The 22,445-nt window shown below is 38.9% G+C and overlaps 1 protein-coding gene across 1 annotated transcript in view; it reads right to left on the bottom strand.

Annotated features, from left to right (window-relative positions):
- Window positions 1-1,163: 1,163 nt before the first annotated feature.
- Window positions 1,164-22,445, bottom strand: part of FAT4 (FAT atypical cadherin 4) — a 139,206-nt gene continuing 117,924 nt past the window's right edge. The window contains exons 11-17 of the mRNA XM_034063071.1: window positions 21,295-21,602; window positions 17,554-17,639; window positions 16,297-16,476; window positions 15,310-15,434; window positions 13,953-14,170; window positions 9,071-9,332; window positions 1,164-4,627 (exon numbers count right to left, since the gene is read on the bottom strand). Coding sequence (XP_033918962.1) covers window positions 2,757-4,627; window positions 9,071-9,332; window positions 13,953-14,170; window positions 15,310-15,434; window positions 16,297-16,476; window positions 17,554-17,639; window positions 21,295-21,602 — 3,050 coding nt within the window. The 3' untranslated portion in view covers window positions 1,164-2,756. The remainder of the gene's footprint in view (window positions 4,628-9,070; window positions 9,333-13,952; window positions 14,171-15,309; window positions 15,435-16,296; window positions 16,477-17,553; window positions 17,640-21,294; window positions 21,603-22,445) is intronic.

Below are 22,445 nucleotides of genomic sequence, written 5' to 3'. Positions count from 1 at the left end.
TGTCAAAAACATCTCTGTGCTTTTCAGTAACAGGGAAACCAGGAAATCAGTAAAATGTACTTTTGTATGTCACAGAAAGTGTCAGCATTTAGAGGAACACACTCCAGCTCGATAAACTGTGAATTGCATTCAAGTTATGATATAAATTTTCTGTGAGTCCATAATGTATGTTATTTTCCTTTAACGAAGCTTTTTGATAATTTCAGAATGCCTAACTGCCATAATGCAGATCGCAATGTGTTTGGTGTTACATTTAAAAGATTTCATTTGTTAAAGTTTTCATGTGTTATTAAAATCACTGCCTGGATGTGGTACAGTTCATATTAAAGGATAATATTCAAACTAAACATACAGCTTTTTAACAGATGTTTAATTACAGCAGCTTCTCAAACTCCAAAATAATCTGTGGATCTCTTGTTATTTCAGATGAAACTACTTAGATACAAATGTGGGTTACTTTGGGCCATTATCTTTTTGCTGTTGTGGAGCAAGATGAATCTGGCAGCATTTTTAGCCAAAAAGAGTTGGTTCTTCATTGCTGGTTCACAGACAAACTGACCAAAAACCTCTATACCAAATGAGTAACAAATTAAAAAAAAACTTTGAATTGTTATTCTTTTTCTAAGTAAGTTCTTTAAACAAAACACCACTAATTGGAAGTGTAACCTCAGAACTCACCTCTTGCTTGAAGTCTTAACTTTTTCACTCTGCATTCTCTAACAAGTTGTGTAATTCTTATTTACTCTCTTACAAATATACAAAAATGCAGTTATTTATTGTTCAGCTGCTGCTTTATTAAAGAAAGCTATTGCTCTCACACTCCTAACTATTTGTGTACTGGAAAGCTTCAGCTTTGAGCAGAGATACAAATGCAAAGCCATCTTTTTCTAATAAACCCTTATGGACTAAAATACAGTTTTATTCTGTTAGAAAACTGAAGGTAGATTTCGTACTTTTTGACACTATCTTAGGCTCAACAACATCACAATACCATCTCTTCTGTATCCTGCTGATTTTCAGTCACAGCAAGGTCACTCATGAACTCCAAATGCATAATTTTACATCACCTTGCTTCTTAAAGCCCATCTTCTGAGTAAAAGCTAGTAAAAGACAAAGGAGTAGAAATGAGAGAGAAAGGATGAAAGCCTTCCAATAACACATACTGAAGATTTTAAATAAATATTTTAATTCTATTATTGGCATTTACAGGTAGAAAGCATACAGTATGTTACAATTTTATCAAAACGTGAAAAATATGGATGTTACATAAGTAACAAATGTAAAAAAAGTATTTTTCTTACTTTCCCTGAAAGTAAGAAAACTATTCAGCATAGGAAAATATTGATATAAAAACACAGCTTAGGTAAAAAAAAAAAAGACAAAAAAATTTAAGTTTTTACACAGTACGATAGGTTCATCAGATCTGCATGAAGATGTAAGGACTTTGTGAGGTTCTACTTTACCTAAAACTTTAGGGAATCTGGGGCAAACAGTAAGCTACATTAATGAATCTACAAGTAGTTTTCCCTCATATCCGCTCCAAAATGCTAGAGTGCAGTAATTTTCTATACAATAAATAATTCTTCCAAGTTTCCATCATAGAAAATTATATAATGCAGAAAATGCCACTCCAGGGTCACAAAGACTAGGCAGTGCTTTAACAATAATTATGATAATACTTATTATAGTGCTTTATAATGTCTAAGCACTTCAGATGAGTTAACTAATCTCACAACAACCCTCTGAGGTAGGTAGGTGTTTTTCCTACCTTTCCATAGTACAGATGGGAAGATGAACTCTGGGGAGATGCATAGACCGCAGCAACAGCAGCACAACCTAGATGAGAGGCCAAGAAACGCTCCCACTGACCATGCTGTTGCTGCCGGCTGGGTTGGGTTGCTGAATGCTCCATCCCACTGGAAGCACTGAAGGGGGTGGGCAGGGACCAGGGTTAAGCATCCCCAAAATATTTCATAGAGATTCAGAAGCTCTCACACAACTTTGTCAAAAAAACAAAACAAAACAAAAACAACCCCATCCCCCCCCAAAAAAAAAGAAAAGGAAAATGAACAACAAAAGGGGGGAAATGCCCCCAAACAAACAAACAAGCTGAAAATTAAAAAACTCCTAAAGTGCTGACTGGCTTGAGCTGCTTCTAGCACCTCTTGTATGGAATAAGACTTACAGCACTGTTGCCAGCAATTATTCAAGCTGATTTCATCCATAAAGTTACATGTGAGCAACTGCAGGATAAGGTAACTACGTTTTCTGAGACACCTTACTAGTATAATTAATTCCTTCATTCACCATGCTTCTTCCATGTACTTCTTAAGGAAAATTAAATCCTTAATACTCTTGCATCGTAAAACATGTTAGTAGCTGAAGACAATATGCACATCCTTCACAATGAAAAAAAAATTAGTTCATTTTCAGAACAAAGCATTATTAATTTAAGAATCACAAACCAAACAATGGTAAATAGGAAACCCTTTTCAAAGGCTGCATGCCAAATATCTTGCTTTCAAATACAATGCATGCAGGAGAAATAAATTTATCCAAGCACAATTAAAAATGGTTTGCTTTGTTTATGATTGTTTTTTTTAAGTCTCTTTCAGCAGCATAATGGTTATTATTTTTAAAGTCTTCTCCAACCAAACTGGCCTGGGGTTCAAATGCTGACCTTTGCTTTTTACAACCATATAATGGTTTGACCAGTTCCTGTGGCTTTGCTCTGTGGCAATACCAGGAGATAAAGCCTATACATACTGTTCTGCTTCCCCATCCTTGGAAACAGGTTTTGTTGTACCACCTTTGCTGTCTTCACTCAATGCTGCTGCTGCTATTTTTTCAGGCAGTGATGCTAAATCTTTGAAAACATCCACATAATGTCCAAAACCAGGGCCCCAGTTCAAGAGGTTGTCCCAGTTGAAGCTTCCTGCTTGCTGCCCCAGCTTCACAGGCAGGGAGCTCTCCCCGGTGCTGGTAGCAGGTGACTGTGCCCCCACTGGGCCCCCCTCACCACGACGGCCAGGGTACCGTCGGGGCTTCAGCCTGGCACCATAGTTGTCCTCATCATCCGCATCGGACTCATTGACCTGGGATAACTTGGGCATCCTGGAGGTGTACGCTATGGGCTTATCCCTGTCGTACTCCATCTCTGAGCAGGTGAAGGACTCATGGGAGTCACTGTCAGAGGAAGATTCAGGTGCGGGAATACCATCGGCTGGGTTCCTTGTCCGGGACAGGGGCCTTCTGCAGTCCTCCTCAGAAGAGGACCGGCCATGGTCTGCACTGCAGATGCTGGGGTTTCTGGGCCGAGGTGTGTTCAGTCTTTCCACCTCTTCAATGGACAACCCCACTGGGGGAGCAGTCTCCAGAGGTATCTGCCCAATGGGCTGCTTCAGACGGCTTCCTGGTCGGGAGCCGTGGCTTGCCATGGTCTGGGGACTCTTACTTCTCCTCCCCAGCCGAGTGGCATAGTTGAAAATGCCGGGCTGGCAGCCATCATTGTGCATCTCCAGCGGGCTCCCCTCCCTTATGGCAAGGTGCAGCTCTCTTGCTGGACTGTGCCTGTAGAAAGTCGATGATTTGGAGAAGGGCGCGGGGCTGTGCCGAGACAGGGGGTTGGAAGTAGGGCATGCTGAGTGGCTTAAAGATGTTGTCCTTAAGCCTTGCCCATAGGCAGGCTGATAAGTCAAGCTGCTGGCTCCCAGTGGCATGGGGGACTGCCGTGCGAATCCCAGTGGGCTGTGCCTCTGGATGGAGAACTTGGGCGTGTGGCTCCGAAACTGCTTATAGTGCTGAATGATGTCAGCGTCAGAGGGGGCGATGCTGCTGGCATTGTCAATATCATAATGCTCAATCTCGGGCTCGGGAGAAGCCAGTGGGGCACTGGGGATTGTCTCTGTGGTGTGCGGGATATCAGTTTCATCATAGATGAGATATGGGTTTTCTCTTTCAATGATATCAGGTTTTGGGTTTCCTTCAGGCTGCTTCCGGACAGTCATATCATCACCATAAGGTGGTATGTTGTCAGGGTCATCAAACGCCACGTTCTCGCTCCCTTTTTTCTTCTTCTCCTTTTTCTTCTCCTCTTTCGGACCTTTTGACTTCTTTCCTCGGCACTGGTTGCAGAGGATGAGGCTGAGGACAAGCAGTGCCAGGACTGTTGCACAGCTGCCCACGATAGCTGGCACGGCCCAGAGGGGCAGGGACAGCTCGGTGGGGTGTGGGGCTGGAAGGCAGACATGTCCACCATTGATCCCTGCTCTACATTCATGTCCTGGGGCACACAGGACCCCCAAGCACGCCACCACTGCTTCGCATGTCTGTCCTGCATACGCCTCAGGGCAGCTGCAGGTGAAGCCGGTGTGCAGCCCGGGCTCACAGCTGCCCCCATTTTGGCAGGGGTTGGAGGCACAGGCACCGGGCGGGACACACTGGTAGGCGTACCACCGGTTGATGCACATCAGCTCACCCCAGCACGGACTGCTGGCACAGACGTTGGGGCCACGGCAGCCAATCTTCACCGAGGGGTCTGTTTTGGAGAGAGTAGCAAGGCTGTGCCTGCCAGCAAAGGGAAGGCTCTCCCTGCCATACTTGATATAGGAGATGCAGCCATCAAAGCCTAGGAGAAAAAGCAACAGTGTCATCAGGACCCAAATACTGGTAATGCGCTGTCAACAGGGTCCAAAGACACTCTAAGCATCAATGTCATGCTAAAGGGGAAACCTTTTGGATCAGCAGATGGCAAGATCTATGGTGTGTCTCTTGCCCCCTGAAATAAAAAGGGAAACACAAACAGAGGTAAAAAAATGGAAACCCCAGTGCTAGAATGGAGGCGACAGCCTTATTTTGTGATGTCGTTTGAAGCAGCACGAGTGATAAATTGTGTTGTTTGACACTCCATATTTTCATGACTGAATCTTAAGTGTACTGAGCTTGCAGTTTCTTCCCTGCATTTTTACCTTGTATTGTGATTAATGTAAAAATATCTGTAATATTAACCACATAACAGTGCAATATCTGAGTAACTTCACATTTTGCTAGCAGGATACCCCGTTCACAGACATTTCAGTACCTAAGAATCTGAATCCTTTAGATTCTGGAGCAAGGAATATTACATTTTGTTGCTTTTGTTAAATATTTCCTCTTAGTTTGTAATGACTTTTGTTCATAAACTTTTGATATTTTTTTTGGGTTCATATTAGATAGGAATTGAAATCTACTTTTAAGCAGAACAAGATTAAGTAAAGGCTTGGCATGCCTGAAACTCCTCACATAATTTCTATATATGCATCTTTCAAAACTTACGGTTTTCATATCTAGAAATGGAGATTAAAGATAAGAAAGTAATTAATTTCTCTGAAGATATGAGCATGGCACTTACATAAATGATACCAAGATGTCTTGTAAAAAGTATTTGGTTCTTTTAAGTTTGCCAAACAGGAATTCTGAAAGAACCAGTATTTTTAACTTACACACTAAGATTTAAAAACAACAAAAACGTACTTAGGTAAGTACATAAAATGTATCAACCCTGCAATTAAGATGAAATTAGCATGTCAGGTTTTCTAGAAGACATGTAAGACATTTGCACTCCCTTTGCTTTCATTAAATCTGAAAAAAACCCAGGCAAGTGTAAGCAGAAGCCTAAATGTATTTTGAAATGTTGATCTGGCTTTTAAGAATTATATAGGCTGCACAGGAGAAGGAGCTACTGTTCCAGGAGGAAGTCTCTACTTCATGCTTGGAGACTGGGAAGAACATTCAATTCTAGGAGAAAATATAAAATTAAATGAAAAAATGCACTTTTGGTAAAACCAGGTTGCTTATACACAGACACAACTCTGCTGCTCACTGAGCAGATTAAACCTGAGGTTTGCAATGCAAACGGATATTTTTGTGATTGTAGTGTGCTTATCTTACAGATACACGCACAGAAGGACGTCTGAAGGTTATACTCTCAGATCTTTATTATAATGTAGTTTCCCCTTGAAGCAAAATTATTTTGCCAAAATACTAAGCAATGAGCAAATGGTTAGTTTTTGCAGTAACATTGTATTTTCTAAAAATATATTGTTAAACTGACTCAATTTTCAATTTATAGACCCATTTCACTGAAGCTAAATGAAAGGCTCTATTGTTCAGCAAATAAGCCAAGCATTCAAATGATTGCTATAGGGAAACATCTATTCTAATAGCGTTTCATGTCTTTAAAATTAATCTTAACAAATATAGAATCATAGAATAGTTAGGGTTGGAAAGGACCTTAAAATCATGTAGTTTCAACCCCCCTGCCATGGGCAGGGACTCCTCACACTAAACCATCTCACCCAAGGCTTTGTCCAGCCTGGTCTTGAACACTGTCAGGGATGGAGCATTCATAACCTCCCTGGGCAGCCCATTCCAGTGCTTCACCACTCTAACAGTAAAGAATTTCTTCCTTATATCCAATATAAACTTCCCCTGTTTAAGTTTTAACCCGTTACCCTTTGTCTTGTCACTACAGTCCCTAATGAATAGTCCCTCACCAGCATCCCTATAGGCTCTCTTCAGATGCTGGAAGGCTGCTATGAGGTCTCCACACAGCCTTCTCTTCTCCAGGCTGAACAGCCCCAACTTTCTCAGCCTGTCTTCATACAGGAGGTGCTCCAGTCCCTGATCATCCTCGTGGCCCTCCTCTGGACTTGTTCCAACAATTCTATGTCCTTTTTATGTTGAGCTTCAGCTAAGCCTCCCGTCTTACTGTTTCCTAAAATCATGGCAATACTTTCATGTCTCTCAATCTGGAGTGCCCCAAAGTTGCAAAATTTCTGTAGCTTCGTTGTGGTGCTACCCTGACAGTAGTGACATGGAGTTTCAGTGCCTGAGAGCCCAGGGAGCTGGGGTTATTATCCCTGGCCTTTGTGTCGTGGTTGTGTGTGAGGTCACAGGAAAATCCAGCCTTTTACCAGGCTAAAAATTCTCTGTGTTCCCCAGACTTACACCTTTCTGTGAGGGTTTTAGGATTATGCAACCTTATGCTGACCTCTACTCAGAGCTGTGTCAAAATGGCATGCAGAAATGTGATTGTAAGTTATGCATTCGGTGTTCACATGTGTGATTGCTGTAGAAAACATGCTTATTTCTCCTTAACTTCTGATTTTTCTCCTTGGGATGCCATCTGTGGTGCCAGGCTTACAGGATTATATTATTAAAGACCAAATGTATCGGCTATTATCAATAAAATTAATCAATAAGGAAAGTGCCACTACTAAGTTCTGAAGTGTCACACTTGGGTGATACAACAAAAAGGAGGAAATTTTCCATGCATTAGTAGTATCAGAGAAAGTTTTATTTCTGCAAAACTTTTTGTATTTCCATTCCAGTATTGCTGGAATGGAAGAACAGCCACTATGAACAGTAACTCTGTGAGTAATTGTGGAAATCTCTGTAAAAATGGGTAGCACAGAGATAAATGTTACGAATCACAGAATCACAGACTGGTTTGTTTTGGAAGGGACTTTAAAGTTCATCTGGTTCCCACTCCCTGCCACTGGCAGGGACACCTTCCACTAGACCAGGTTGCTCAAAGCCCTGTCCAACCTGGCCTTGAACACTTTCAAGGATGGGGCAGCCACAACTTCAGTATGAATATTTACTCCGTCATGAATAGCAAATATACTCAAGTTGTATGAGGTGATATCACAGATTTATAGCCTTTCAGACTGAGGATTTAGGTTCAGGTGGGAGCCCAAGCGAAACAGATGATTACCTTGCTGTGTGCTTGGTGGTCCCTTGCAGCAGTGATGTGATTAACAGCAACTGGGATTTTGTCAGGTCCACCTGGGTCTGAAAATGTTATTGGATATTCCAGCTTCACAGCACTGGAACTATCACCCATGTATGTTTTTGTCTGCCTCTAACAGTACTGCAGATATTGTTGACTCAGTTCATGAAGAGATTTATTCTACCCCCTTGTAAATCCTTGGTATGTTGTACACAATGTAGTCCAGTATTAAAATAAAAGAAAATCACATGAATAAGAGATTTTGAATTGTGTATTCCTAATGGAAGCCAGACATTCCTAATATGTTTGTTTGCCACAGCATTGGGCAGTGGTGAGAAGTTAGTATCCTCATTTTTCCTTGTTGCAGTTCTCCTGAAAGCCTCTGATTTTTCTATGCATGCATTACTCATAAAACGTGCATGCAAAAAGTGTAAAGGTCATAGCATCCATATATCCAAAATACACAAATGTGAAGTGTGAATTTGCTCTACTCGAAAATACTTTATCTGGTCATAATTCTTGATGTCAGGAAGATTTTTTTCAATATAAAAACTCTGTATAACCTATGTCTGCATTGTCTGGAGTATCTCAGAGTTTGTAGCTAGAAATCACTTCCATCTTTACTTGTCACTGGGGGAATGATATCAAACATATGATATCTACTTCTTTTTCCAGGGTTTAGGATAGTTGCTTTAACTCTTCAGAGAGACTGATTTACTTCTTAACAGCTAGATGTCAGTCAGAGGGTGGCTCCTTATTGTCTTTGGTTTCTGTTGCTCAGAAATAAATCTTATTCTTCATTTGACAGCAGGATAAGGCAGGAGGAAGTTAGAGTTTCAGAGTATATTTGTATCATATTAATAATGAGCAAAATCCTGCAGTATTTACTAAAACCCTGCAGAGACAAAGTTCTTATTTAGCATTTTTGTCCAAGTGAAAGGTTTGCCTTGATTTTTCAGGTCCTGACCAAGGTAAAGAATAGGTCCCTTCTTCTCTCTCTATTAGCATAACAAAGTGATAACAATTGACTGACAGGCAAGCAAGCAAAGCCACCCCTCGCCTCCAAAAAGCCCCGCAGATGGAGCGCCTGGTTTTGGAAACAGCAATGCTGCAATGTGCATTGAAGGAATAAGGTCTGTGATCCTTACTCATTCGTACTGCAGTTTTTCTGGCAAAGGATGGAAATATTCTAATACCTGAAAAAGATTTACAGTACTTTCTACAACCTTTAAGCAGAGACCTTTTGTCTGTTCAGATGTGCTTATCTGCATTATATTAAAGTAAATTAATAGAAATCACCTGCAACTGTGCTCTTGAAAGGCTGGCTTGACGGGATCCCTCCCAAAGAAATTGTAAGAACATTTAGTCCACCAAAGTCTTGCGTGGCGTGGAGAATGTCTCGGCTATGAGTCTTGTCGACAGACAGGATAGTCGCAGATCCGTTCTTCTCAATGAGTACCGAATGCCAGTGGCCATCCGCAGTGTATATTTCTGGGATATTTCTTTCCACTTTCCCAGCAGTTCCAGCATCGGATATGTAATGCACTTTCCCACCTTTTATCTGACCAGAAGAATACAGAAGGCATGATTTTAAAATTATATATGCATAATCACTAATATAAACACATAACCAATGTAACATCAATTCATTACAGGTACAAAAGCACGTCTTTGGTTATAATAGAAAGCCTGGGAGTATTTTTCCCCAAATAATTGTTTTGTACTGGAAAAGTATCAATTACATATTTATTTATTTATTTAAGACTAAATATTAATACATATTAATACTGTATGCATATTAATAATTTAGTACTAAAAATTTGGCCGCAATTAAATTGCATCTGCAGAAAACTTAAGAGGTGCCCTCCACTCATTCCCTGGCTAACCTCATAAGAGAAGTGAGGAAATAGGCCAGCAACAGGGCATGCATGTGACACATTTTATCTGACAAAAGAATAATTTCTCCTCCTTCTTCAATTCAAGTGTGGAAAATGCTTTGCTTAGTAAACATACGTTGTCCTTGCCCTAAAACTCTGCAGCTAGTTTTCATTACCACACAGTAAGAATACATACAGCATGGCAGGAACTGAGCAGGTTTCCCATTTCATAATCTGGCTTTCCTGCTAATTTGCGTTTTGCAGGAAAATAGTTGTGTTCTCTGAAGTGTTGCAAAGTGTATTATTTTTGTGTGAATTTTCAATTGGGGTTTATGTGAGCTTACTTTAAAACTTGTGAGCTGTTTAAGAAGAAAAGGTACTATTATATTCCATGAAAAATTTTTGGCTTTTCATCTAGGAATGAAGCCTCACAATTCTACTCATTCATGAAAAAGTAGGATTTCAAACCTCTTATTATTTCAATATTAAACGATCCCAAAATGAGATCAGTGCAAATTGTGCATTTAAGATTTAAAAAGAACCCAACATCCAAATCTGCCAGCTTCTGAAATACTGCATAAAAGTCAGGTGGTCAGATGACATCCTAGTGGTGTCCACATTGTGCACAACTTGTATAGGGTAGCTCTGCAACTTGTTGCAAGTTTCCTTCCATACTCTGCAGGCTTGGTCATACACCTTAAATAAGATGACTGGTTTCCCTCTTGTGTTCCTCACAGTCAGTCTGTGACCTGTAGCACGCATATACAGAACATGCACATGCACAGATAGCCCAGGAAAGGTTGAAGTCCCAGGTTTGTTGAAAACTCTCCAAGCCTCACGTGCTTTGTTCCAGGAAAAATAATGTTAACCTGGGAAGAACTGTGAGGTGACACACTGGCTACAGGAATGCTGTTCTCATTTCCAGAAACTGTTCAATGCTCTGGATTTACTTCTTTAGTGATGCAAGCTGAGGACTTTGCTCATTCACATCGACTTTAATATGGCTGTAAGACCATGTTCATGTCTTGGCAGCAGCCTGAACTGGATGTATCTAGCACGTACTCCACTTGGATCAAGAGCTACAATGGTTAATATGTGCATGCACTTCATTTATAAATGCAAGAATTTTGATTACTTGAAAATGTACTGTTTGAGGGTGCCTCTGATAAAGCTGCTCCTTGAAGATAAGATGCTTTTGTTACTGGCAAACACAGGTGGCATACATCTAATCTATCACACAGCCCAAAGAAATTTGAAAGTGCAGTCACACAGACAATTACAACATACTAAACACCATTTGCCACAATCAGAAGTATTCATAAAAGGATTAAGTGGGCTGAATGTATACATATATTTATGTCTGTAACCTGCAATTGGTTTCTCAGTCTTATTTTGCCTTTTATGCTCCATGAAAGTACTACCTTGCATTTTGGCCTTTATGTAAATGAAAAAAAATACACCATATTGGACAACATCCTCTAAGTTTATGGGAAGACTAAGCACAGAATTGTAACTTTGAATTCCACATTAGAGGGAACTGTAGAATTATTTACCTGTCAGCAACTGATCTTTTCCATACAGATTTATGATTTTCTAGCTCTATTTCTATTTCTTTAAAATTGCATATGACTAATACTAACAGACTCATAAATAAAATACTAGTGACATTTGGAAAATAAAATTTCCAGAGACAAGGCTGGTCCATGACTTCTTCAAGAGGGAAAAAATAAGGAGTGTTCTTCTTGGTTCCTTGAAGCACAACTAAATTTGAAACAAATGCTGATGCTGACATGATTGAGTAACACCCATTTCTGCATTTTATTTAAATGGCAGAGCAACTGACATGTAAAATATAATGAAAAGAATGAACCACTAAAGCAAACATGTTCCTAACTACAAGGATGATTCAACTTTACTACTATTTTAGGTCTCCTTTACTGAACATATTGCTCCTTATTTATCTTAAATCTGAGCACTATCTTTTACAGATTTATAGAAGATTGGCTGAGATATCATTTAAAGGAATTATGTTGTGATTTATTCCTGCAGCTCAATATGTGATTAGAATGGACCTTAAATCTCATCCAGTTCCACCTTCCACTAAATCAGGTTGCTCCAAGCCCCCATCCAACCTGGACTTTAATACTGCCAGGGATGGGGCAGCCACAGCTTCTCTGGGCAACCCGTGCCAGTGTCTCACCACCCTCACATATACATATGTTAGGTCATATAGGTCATATGCAATGCATACTCTCTACCTGTACAATTAGTAGATCTTAGAGCTAGAGTTATGCTAATTTAATCTGATTTCAGATGAGATTGTAAGATGAAACAAAGCAGGCAATTTACCTTTAACCTGCTGTATTTGTCCTATTAGTTCTAATTGAATTAGTTGCAATGTGTATTTGTAGGAAAACAAGCTGTGAATCCTCTACCTTTCTCTTTGTGGGTTTTTGAGAGGGTTACTTTCTATATGAATTTGACTGCTGTTTAATTTAATCCACTAGGTTTTTATCTTTCCTGGATTAAGGATCCCTTTATATTATAAAGACCTCTCATCTTTTAGTTTACATCTATCATTTAGTGAATCAGCTGCTTGCAATCTCAGAGAGTCTGATTTATTACCATTTCTCCAACTTTACCCCAATCCTCATACTGAAAACAGTTAACTATGAGAAGAAAAATGTGGAGGCATGAAAATAGCCACAGGACTTGTAGATTTACCCTGGCACAACTTAATACTTTTAAAACACATGGCATGTTTTCACTGAATGCTTACACTTTGGGTAACAAGCATATTAAAAAAATCCAAAAAAAGCAAATTATAAAATTATCTGGTTTGAAGACTGACCAGAGTGGAAAAGAGAAGTCCCTAAAACTCATCTTTTGTACTGCGAGTAGGCTGGGATGCCATGGAGACTGATAAGTCTGTTGGCTTCACTGGCATCTTGAGCCACTTCAGATGAAGTGCTCGTTTTGATGAAGTGCTCATACTCTGGGTATGAGGGGTGGTGTAAAAGCCATGCTGAACTAACTACAGTCAAATTACTACGGTTTTACTATCATCATCTGGGAGCTTTTCAGCAATAATCAGCACAGTGATATTACCTATGTTTTCTCAGACTTCTGCATCTGTTACTAGGCAAACCTCTGCTCTTCCCCCCTGCACAGCTGGGGCTGGGACTTGACACGCTCTGCTTGCTTGTATAACTTCACCAATATTAACAATAAGAAGAGTGTTTGCATAAACACACCACAAGTGCTTTCAGCCAAGAAAGGCAAGTCTCTATCTTTTTTTAAGTAACACTTGTAGAGCTCACCTAGCAAAGTCTACTAGAGAAAAAGGTAGTATTTGGGTTTTTTCTCTCTAGAACTCAAAATAATTAGATCTTATCTGCTAAAATGACCGAGTCAGAAACTTCCTATCAAATGATCTGTACACTGGGGAAGTAATGCAGACCTGCTTCTTGAATGCAGCTGGTATGTAAGGAAAGCTCTGTCCCTCTGATCAGGCAGGTGGACAATATCTATGGGGCTGAAGCTTAGAAAGTGTGAATTTCTGTATGAGCTTCTTTAAAAGTCAGGGAAAAAAGACTTGGAAAGCCTTACAGCAGTCAAGGAAACTTGGAGCTTACACCAACCCAATAAAGGGGCTTGCCAAAATCACTGCTGTACTCATTTAGAGTTATGAGTAAATGGATTGAGTCATAGCCAGGAACCGAACCATCGCTTTCTCTTGAGAAAGGTAACTTCTGCAGCAATAAACTCTTCGGGAAAAAAACCAAAACTGTGTGGCATGTGAAGCATTAATTCAGCTATGTATTTCAAAATAATTTAAAATTTACATTGGTTCATGGGTAACCTCATGAATTCAAGTTATCCCTCACTTCCTAGTTTGATAAACATGAGCCGTGCTAGCAGGAGTTAATGAAAACTTTATGGCAAGTTTATGGAGGGTCTGGGTTCAAGGTCTGAAAAATCAGAAGATAAAAGGCCAATAACAAAATAATTTGTTCTGTAGAGTGTAATTTGAGGATGACAACAAATATGGCAATGAGTACTGCTCTTGCTGTCACTATTTGGAGTCTAGACAAAACTGATTAGATACAAAACCATCAAGATCTTCTGATACCTTGGCAAATAGCAAGGGAATTATTGAGAAGATGAATGATACTGGAGCAGTGCCTAGTTAAAGACCTAATATTTTATAAAGGAAACAGCAAGAGTAACGGAAAAATGTGATTTTGATCACCATATATGAAGCAGTCCAGTCAAATCAGGCTCAGCATTAGCTGTAAACTTACCTTTACAGTAGTGAAGTTGCTGCTTTCCTGAACGTGAACTAAAACACCATTCTCACTCCTTGTCCTGAACTTCACTTCCAAGCGGTCCACATTTGGGGGTCCCAGGCTGGTGCCTCGAGTGCTGTGCCTCAACATGTATTCTCGCCTCTTGTTTGGACTTATGTGGTAGTCGAGTCGTCCTTTGCCTTCTAGCGATAAGGCAGTGTCGGCAGTAATATCTGGGACAAGGATGGGGAACTGTTGAGTACATAGCTCATTACAGCCATAGGCACCATCTGCCTAATAACAACCATTGTCTTCCAGAGCTTGATCCAGAGATCAAGTTCAGAGCAGGTCATGGGGGAGAGCAGGAGTGAATGGCAATTTCAGCCCCTCTATTCTCTGGCTTCAACCAGAATGTGTGTTTGAGAGTAGGAGTGTGCTGGTAATTTACTGCTGCTATCAGTCAACAGTAAATTAAAACTCACTAGGGAACAAGTGAGGGAGTAGGGAAAAAAATTTGGCTCCTGCAACTGTAATTCCTTCCCAGGGATGTTACTATTTCCATTACTGCAAGCAGTGCTTCATGATATATTGAACTGTAAGCTCTTCAAGGGAGAGATAATGACTTTCTATTTGTTATGGCATAAAAAAAAGAATAAAAAGTTCAGAGCATTGACTACCAAATGCTGTTAAAATTATGGTTAAATTCTTTTGTAAACTGGCACAATAAAAGTATATAAATCAGCTAAACAATAATGGGACATGTAAGAAAACAAAGCCCAGTCATTATACTATAACTACATGGAAATAAATCTCTCTGCTCTTCTAGACAATTCCGTATTGATTTACAGAATTATCCACATGCAAGTTAATAATCCCAGAGTGTAAATGGCTTGCTTTCATTTACATTTATCATATTTTCTTGCCTATAATCTGATGGTTGTTTGATAAAAAGTCCTACAGTCCAGAGGAGACATAAGCACATGCACATAGTCCTAATGTGAAAGGAAGGGTTTTTCCCTTACCATCTTACCTCCCTGTAGCAGACAAATTCATCCTAAAGGATAGTTTTATTTTAGGTACTGATATTATACATTACTGGGAAGCAATAGTTTTAAATGAGCGCAAGTTACTTGAAATGTGATACACATGCCAGAAAACTTAATATATGTAACTTGTTGCTCTATTTAGCTCATGAAAGGACAATAGTCCATTGTGGACTTGTCCTTCAAAATTATTTAAGAGGCAAGCATGCTGCTTGTTTTCCTGAGCTTATAAAATTCATTATCCCATTTCCCTGAAAAGGAACTCTTAATGGCATCTGGTTAAACCAGAGTTTACGTTAAAGAGAAAGACAGTAAAACCTCCTCTATACATTTTTCACAGTGCTTTCCTGTCAGTCCATCTCTGCAATGACACTGCTGCCATGACCAGTGATCAACACAGGTGCCACCATGTTGGCAGGGGCTGGTTGTACAAGCACCTTCTAGTCTGGGACACCTGAAACAAAACAGAAACATAGATGCTGAAGAATGTATGCACAAATAAGTGGACCAAATGTACTGGGAAGCATCCTGTGTTTGAACTATACTCCCTTTCTTCCCCTCAGAGATGCGAAAATGGAGAGGCTCTTCTCAGAGAGATCATGTTTCTAAACAGATCCTGATTTTCAGTGACAATTTAGAACAGTCTTTTGAAAGAGAAATGAATTCAGAGACAATGAAGCTCCTATTTCCTGTTACGCAAGAGAAGAAGAAAGCCTTTAAGGTGCTTTTTAATCTGCATTACCCCAGAGACCATAGCACAATGAACAGCACAAGCTTAGGGGTTGAAAGAGGGGCTAGCAAATTTGGATGGAAGACTGACATTATTGCTACAACTTGTGACTTCACATAACAAGATGGAAAAACTGATAGAATCAGATGGTTCATAATGAAAAACTGCTTGGAGGATATGAGGGAAATTCAGTGACGCTTGAGAGGCAAAGTGATACAGTAGACATTGTGGATTAAAAAGAAATAAGAGGGAACAGAGGGTTAGCAAACAGTATGAGCATAGTCAAACCCAGGTGGAGTTTATAAAGAAACTCAACAACAAGGCTACTCCAGCCTTCAAAGCACCATTAATAACAATTGGCAATAGAAATAAAGTGATGTTGATTTTCTCAAGCCTCTGCAATATTTTGTGAACCTTTCAGCCAAATTCATTTTCTTCCTACATTTTTCTCAATTTACAAGAAATTCTAAAGTCATTTTTTAAACAAGAAACAACTTATGTTGTCTGAGTGAACACTGTCTGACTTTCATGACAGCTTCCTTTATTGTAAATGTGGTCCATTTGATACCATATATAGCAGACGTACTGATCTAAGATTCCTTGAGCTGCCAAAGCCTGGCTTGGTTCCAAAGGACGTCCGTTGACTGCAAACTCCATTATACAGCCCACAAAATCATGACTTTCCACCTGTCCTCTCCTTTGCAGGATGGGCTCTATAGACCTGATGCCACCAACAGTAACCCGATTTGGTTGTACATCAAGAGTCCTATAACAGAGGCAGAAAAACAATTTATCAGCATCAGACATTAAGATATCAGTGACAACACGGGAACTGTAACCATCAGCTATGGTACACAGCTAAAATTCCTCCTACAAATTCACATTTTATATTTAGAAGGGGAGACAGGTCAGTAGTGCTGGAAATAACAGTTTTAATGGATATGACTCTAAATTCCAGCTCAGTTATTGCATGTGAAAATTTCTACTGACTTGACTGAGTGGTGTGCATGAAATCATAATGAATAAAGTTTTTTGCTCAAGTACTCTTAAAGTGTAGATGATATTAACATAGCTGGAAGCTGGATTAATTTTTTTTACAAAAATATAACACCTTTGCTAGGGATATCACATGTAACAGGGAATATGATTGTAATTATTGTAAGAGACTAGCCAAAGTGATTGGGACTGAAGCTATTATTATCTCCAAAGAGGATCTAAAGATGCAACAGAAAGGCTTAGTTAGGTAAACACAAGAAATAAGATTTGTTTTCTGTACTGGTCAATGGTTAAGAAATGAAAACTGTAAAAGATGGCAACTGGAAAGGACTGAAAACAATGTCGAAATAATGATAATTATTAAGAAAGCAGTAATCAGGTGATGTTATCTCTCACACCTTTATAAGAAATGAGAGGTACAGTTTAAATAAATAAACAAACACAGGACCCCAAATCATTAGGCAATAAGTCTTATCCCCATTTACACCACAGTGCAGACTACCCATGGTCATACATTTCTTGAGTGCCACAAAAGCCTGGGGCCAGACATGGAGTCTAGAACTGGGGATTTTTGAATAAACTCTATGCAGATATGTAGCCTAAATTAGCAAGTACTGGTACATGTAGAAAATTCAGTTTGCTTCTGCAAAGATGGGAGGAAATGACACTTAGGATCCTTGGCTTTGCTTGCCTCTGACAGAGAGCAGCTGAAGTATTGATCCCTTTGTTGAGGCTGGGCTAAGGGCATGTCATCATGACTCCAAATTACTCTGGCTTTAGAGGGTGATATCTTTTAAATTTTACTCAAAAAAAAAAAAAATCCCGCACAAAATAAAGAATTATTTACCAGTCAGTAGAAACAGCAACATTGCTAACAGTGCAGTAGCCTGGCTCCTGATCCTCAGAGCAGGAATCCACTGTCAGTGATGCTGCCTGCAAAAGCCACACATACACATATGCTGAATATTACAAGGCTGCAGTCACCAACCACATTAACTGATTAAATATATCAAGAACTTGGCTAGAATGGAGCACTTGTGTATTACTGTCACTCAGCACTGCAGGGTGCTTCAGAGCCACTGATCAACCCCCATCTGCACCAACATAGTGAACACCAAGATGTGGACACTAGCAGAGAGTGAGATAATTAACTGCTTCATACAGAGAATCAGGTAAACACAGTTTTCAGATTTAGGTAGGGTTTCTTTCATGTTTGTTTGCTTTCCTCCTTGAAATGGCATTATTTTGGCTTGTACTGTATCCTACTCTTGATCTGAACAGAGAGCTGCTCCCTCCAAACACAAAGGGCATTCCTTCAGTGGCTTGACCATGACATTAAACATATTGCTTGAACTTGATAAAAAGCATGTTACAAAAGCTGGGAGTACAATGACTGAGATTACTAATTAAAAATAATAACCAGCCACTCAATAATATTCCAAGAGTAACCAAGTGGACAGGATTAAGGTAACCTTTAGGCTGACCTGTCATGAGGGATGTTTGTTGGCATTAAATAATGGTGAAAAATAAGGATACCTACATTGGGACCAAGCTGACGCTTGGAAAAGTACCAAGTATTGCCAGCACTTCCTCTTTATTATTACCTCCAAGCCATCAAGCCCCATACACTGGGGTTACCTCATTACCCATCTCAGTCATTCACACTAAAGTGAATCATGGCACTTTTATTTGCAAGCTCTAAAAGTCTAACCAAAGCTTTCACTGAAATCATGAAATAATTTCTGCTGATTTAAAAAGGAGCTTTTATTTTATTCCTTATTTAGCAATGAATTTTCTCCACAGAGATTTATTAATAACAGATGCACTAGTAAAAAGAACCCAAAACCAAACCCAAAACCAGATCTGCTGAAAGTTATTCTTTAAAACAAATTTTCAGAAAAATAAACATAATCTCCAAACTGTACATATCAGCTTCTCATGTCTGAACTAAAGGTGTGGTGCTGCTTTGCAGCAAATTTAAATCCAATGTCACTTTTAAAAAATGCCTTGGTTTATATTTTAATTTAGCTTACTCTATTGGAGCTGAGCAAACAGCACTAGCTATCAGTACTTCATTAATCTGCAATGGCTTTTCTTTCTGCCTGCAACTAAGTTCACTAACTGCATCCTTTTGAAATCCCCACAGATTGTCCATGTCCATTCCAAATACATACTGTGAGCTGATGCACTGTATTGACCAAATAAATTCATAGTTCTTAGACTTAAATCATGCCCTACAGCACACCCAAATTGTTCAATTTGCTATTTTAATGAAATTTTATCTTGAATTTCTTTCCATAAATAATGAGCAAACTGCTTCTCCTGAGAAACATCAGTCTGCAGTTACAAACCAGATTATAGCCCTGTATAGATGAAACAATTCATAGAAAGACTAATAAGCTGTCTGGTCTGTATGCCACCAAATGGATCCATATTTTCCTTCAGAATATCAAAACCAAAAAATGAAATGAGTTTTTTGTTCTTAGTACAATCAGTGTAATCTCCCTAACTTACATTGCTATGCACTGTGAAAGCCAGACTTCAACCCCAGCTCAAGGGCTAGATATTTGAGAGTATGTTTTACTTGGACCAGAGTTCACTTATTTTCTAATGTTAGTCAAATGTTCCTGCTCGTTACTTAAACATTACTCTATGGTTACCTTGCTGCATTATGAGACTTCTATCCTGTCACTCTGCAATAGCTCAGGACTGACAACTTAATGATTTTACCAGTTTCCGATAAAACCCCACTGTGCTGTAGGAAATGACAGATTTGGAATCCTGAAGGGGGGCTATTTTATACAGTTTTGGACACCTGGGAGACATTTTCCTGCAGCAGAAATATCTAAGACAAAGGCGATTCTTTTCACATACTGTATTTGTAAACAGCTGACATTACTGAGAAAGTTTAAATGTTAAAAATAAATAATCACACAATGTTATAAGTTGTCTTAAGAGTCTGCATTCAGACAGAAGCATTCATAACTCACTTTTTCTGTAAATAGCCTTTTTTATGTTATCTCTTCCGTAGTCTAGCCCTCTGGCATATCTACAAGTAAAACATTTTACTGCTCAATTTTTTTTTCTGAAGTATATTTCATTTATTTGTTGTAATGTTACAAGTGAGCTCCTATACTTAGCCATTTAAATCTTATTGATAGAAATATCACCCTAATTTAATTGCTAGGAACCTGGTACCTTTAAAGATTTAGGCTTTCCATTTGGAAGCTGTGATGCAAATCATGAAGTATCCGCATTAAGTCATGACTCAACATCACAATTATCTTTCATCTTATTTGCATATATAACTCCTGCAAACACACAAATCGGATTTGCTAATCCAGCTGTACACTAAACCATCCACCTTTAATAAATGGGGAAATCAGGTCTTGTACTACAAAACTGAAATGCAGTTTCAGGCCCAAGACTCTCTAAGAGAGAAGAAAAAAAGCACCAGGTCAGCAGACAACCCATATCCTACAAAGAACCACAGACCATAAGGTAATGCAGTCCTCTGCTGCTCTCAGGACATTTGTGCCTATGGACATCTCACCCCAGATCTGAAGCTCTTGAGTAAGGCAGCTAGTTCTAGGATAGAACACTTTATTCTTTTATTCCCTACATCACTTCTGTCTTCCAATATATAAAACAAGATGTGGAACCCCAGCCATATATTATTCTTATATGACTTCAATTTCAAATATAGGAAGGATATGGGATTCCACGTATGCTGGCCATTTCTGCCTGAGAAAGGAGCTGTTGGGCAATAGTTACTGATTATGGATGGCGAATAGATTTTGGTTCATTTCTAACTCAAACACTGTGGAGTCAAAAAGCCTGGCTTGAACTCAAAGAACATTTGGTTTATGTTCTGCTTTGGAAATATTATTAAAAAATGAGAGAAGAGGAATAGAAAACATTTACTTGAAAAAAAATGAAGGCAGGAGAGGGGTCAGAGTATCATGCATATGGCAATCAGTTGTCCCAGTCCAGTTTTTGGTAGAATTCCTCCCCTCAGATGCTTTCTGGGGGACAAAAGGAAAAGTGACTTCCCACCTTCCCCCCAAAACACCCTCTCAGTGTAGCACCTTCAAACTTTTTACATGTGTGTTATAGAGGAAAAACAGGCTTCCAGTATGATGAAATTGTTAAAATCTCCAAATCACCTCAAGGATTATTAAGTTTGTCTGTTTGTATTTTCCCAAAGTGGAGAAAAATTATTTTGAAGCTTTTAGCCTTAATTAGTCTTCCCTAATAATCATTCCTGTAATCTGCATCAGCTAATTAGCCTCATGTGTAGCAATTTATTTCATTAATCACTCCTGGTTCTCATTTTTCACATTTAGAGTATGTGGCATTGCAAATTTTTTTAAATTATTCTTCATCACCATCATATTAAACAAGCCATTTTAGTCCTTTGAGTCAGTTGGAGCAAGACAGAAACGAGGAGGCTTTTTCCAAAGTTGGAGGTTCTGCTAGTAAATACAACGTTACTAATTTTATGCTCCTCTGAGTTCATACGGAAGCCAAAGTGACTTGGCTTAAAAACTTGTCTTAAATTCCATCTTCTCATTTTAGCATTTCTTACCATTCCAGCTCGTCGGGCAATCACTGTGTGAAATTGTCCATCAGACACCTTCTTAGTTGTCATAAGCTTGTATGTGCCACTGCCAAGATTGTAGGAGAATCTCAGCCTCCCTTCTGCAATTTCCAGAGCCAGAAATTCTCCCCTGTCTCCGGTTTGATTATCATAGTTATACAACATTAAAGCATTACTCTTTATAGTGGCAAACTTTATATAGATGTAATTATTGTTTGGATCCATACTGGGAAACTCCATATAAGACAACTCTTCAAATCCATAGCTGTTCAGTTCACAGTGATTCCCAAAAACACCTGCAAAATGAAAAGTAAAATCTGGTGTCAGTTTTTTCCTTCCTGTGCATTCTCTCAAAACCAAAGCACTGATGTGCTCTAGACATGGCTGTGATACACAGGTTCTCTTTGAAACTTCTACTGCATGATTAAAGATGTGCAGCTTGAACAGAAGACTCCTATTAACCACAGATGAATGTTGAAATACATACATTTAAGCTTAAAAATTGAGTTACAAGTGACATCTATTGAAACAGAAAGTACATTTCATCGAGTTCTATGGCTCTTTTAGAAAACAAAAAAAAAAGTGAGTCTGACAGTTATATTAGATAGGGTTGTTAATTATTATCAGGCATTTATTAATCTGGTTATGGAAATAAATTTGCAACTTGATCTTATTTTTCTCTTTTCAGCTGTTACATGAACTGCTTCTCAATCAGTGATTCATTACTTATGATACAAGCATATGTGTGACTAAAACATTATGCCTTGCTATATTTTTATTGATTTGAATATTTTGGTTCATTCTATGTATTTCTTTTTGGATCTCTGTCACATAATTTCTGACATTTTTTTTTTTACTGCAGTGGCAATGAGAAAAAAATTCCAACTTAATTTATGACTATTAGTTACATTTACAATGTACTATATAGGAAATGAATAAACTCTGAGGAAACATAAAACAAAGGAAATAAAACAGAATAAAGAAGTTATTCCACATGTTAGTAGAAAAACATATGTAGAGGTAGTTACAAGTGTGTATTGTGAGCCATACTTGTGTGTGATGATTTCCAGTGGCCTTAAAAAGTTTTAGATGATTTCTCAGGTTTTCTGGTTTTCAGTTAAACAGTTGCCTTTACTTCC

Source organism: Melopsittacus undulatus, chromosome 5 (assembly GCF_012275295.1).
Source record: "Melopsittacus undulatus isolate bMelUnd1 chromosome 5, bMelUnd1.mat.Z, whole genome shotgun sequence".
In the NCBI taxonomy this organism is placed as follows: domain Eukaryota; kingdom Metazoa; phylum Chordata; class Aves; order Psittaciformes; family Psittaculidae; genus Melopsittacus; species Melopsittacus undulatus.
Note: the sequence above shows the minus strand (reverse complement) of the source record. Positions and strands in the feature narration are given on the sequence as shown.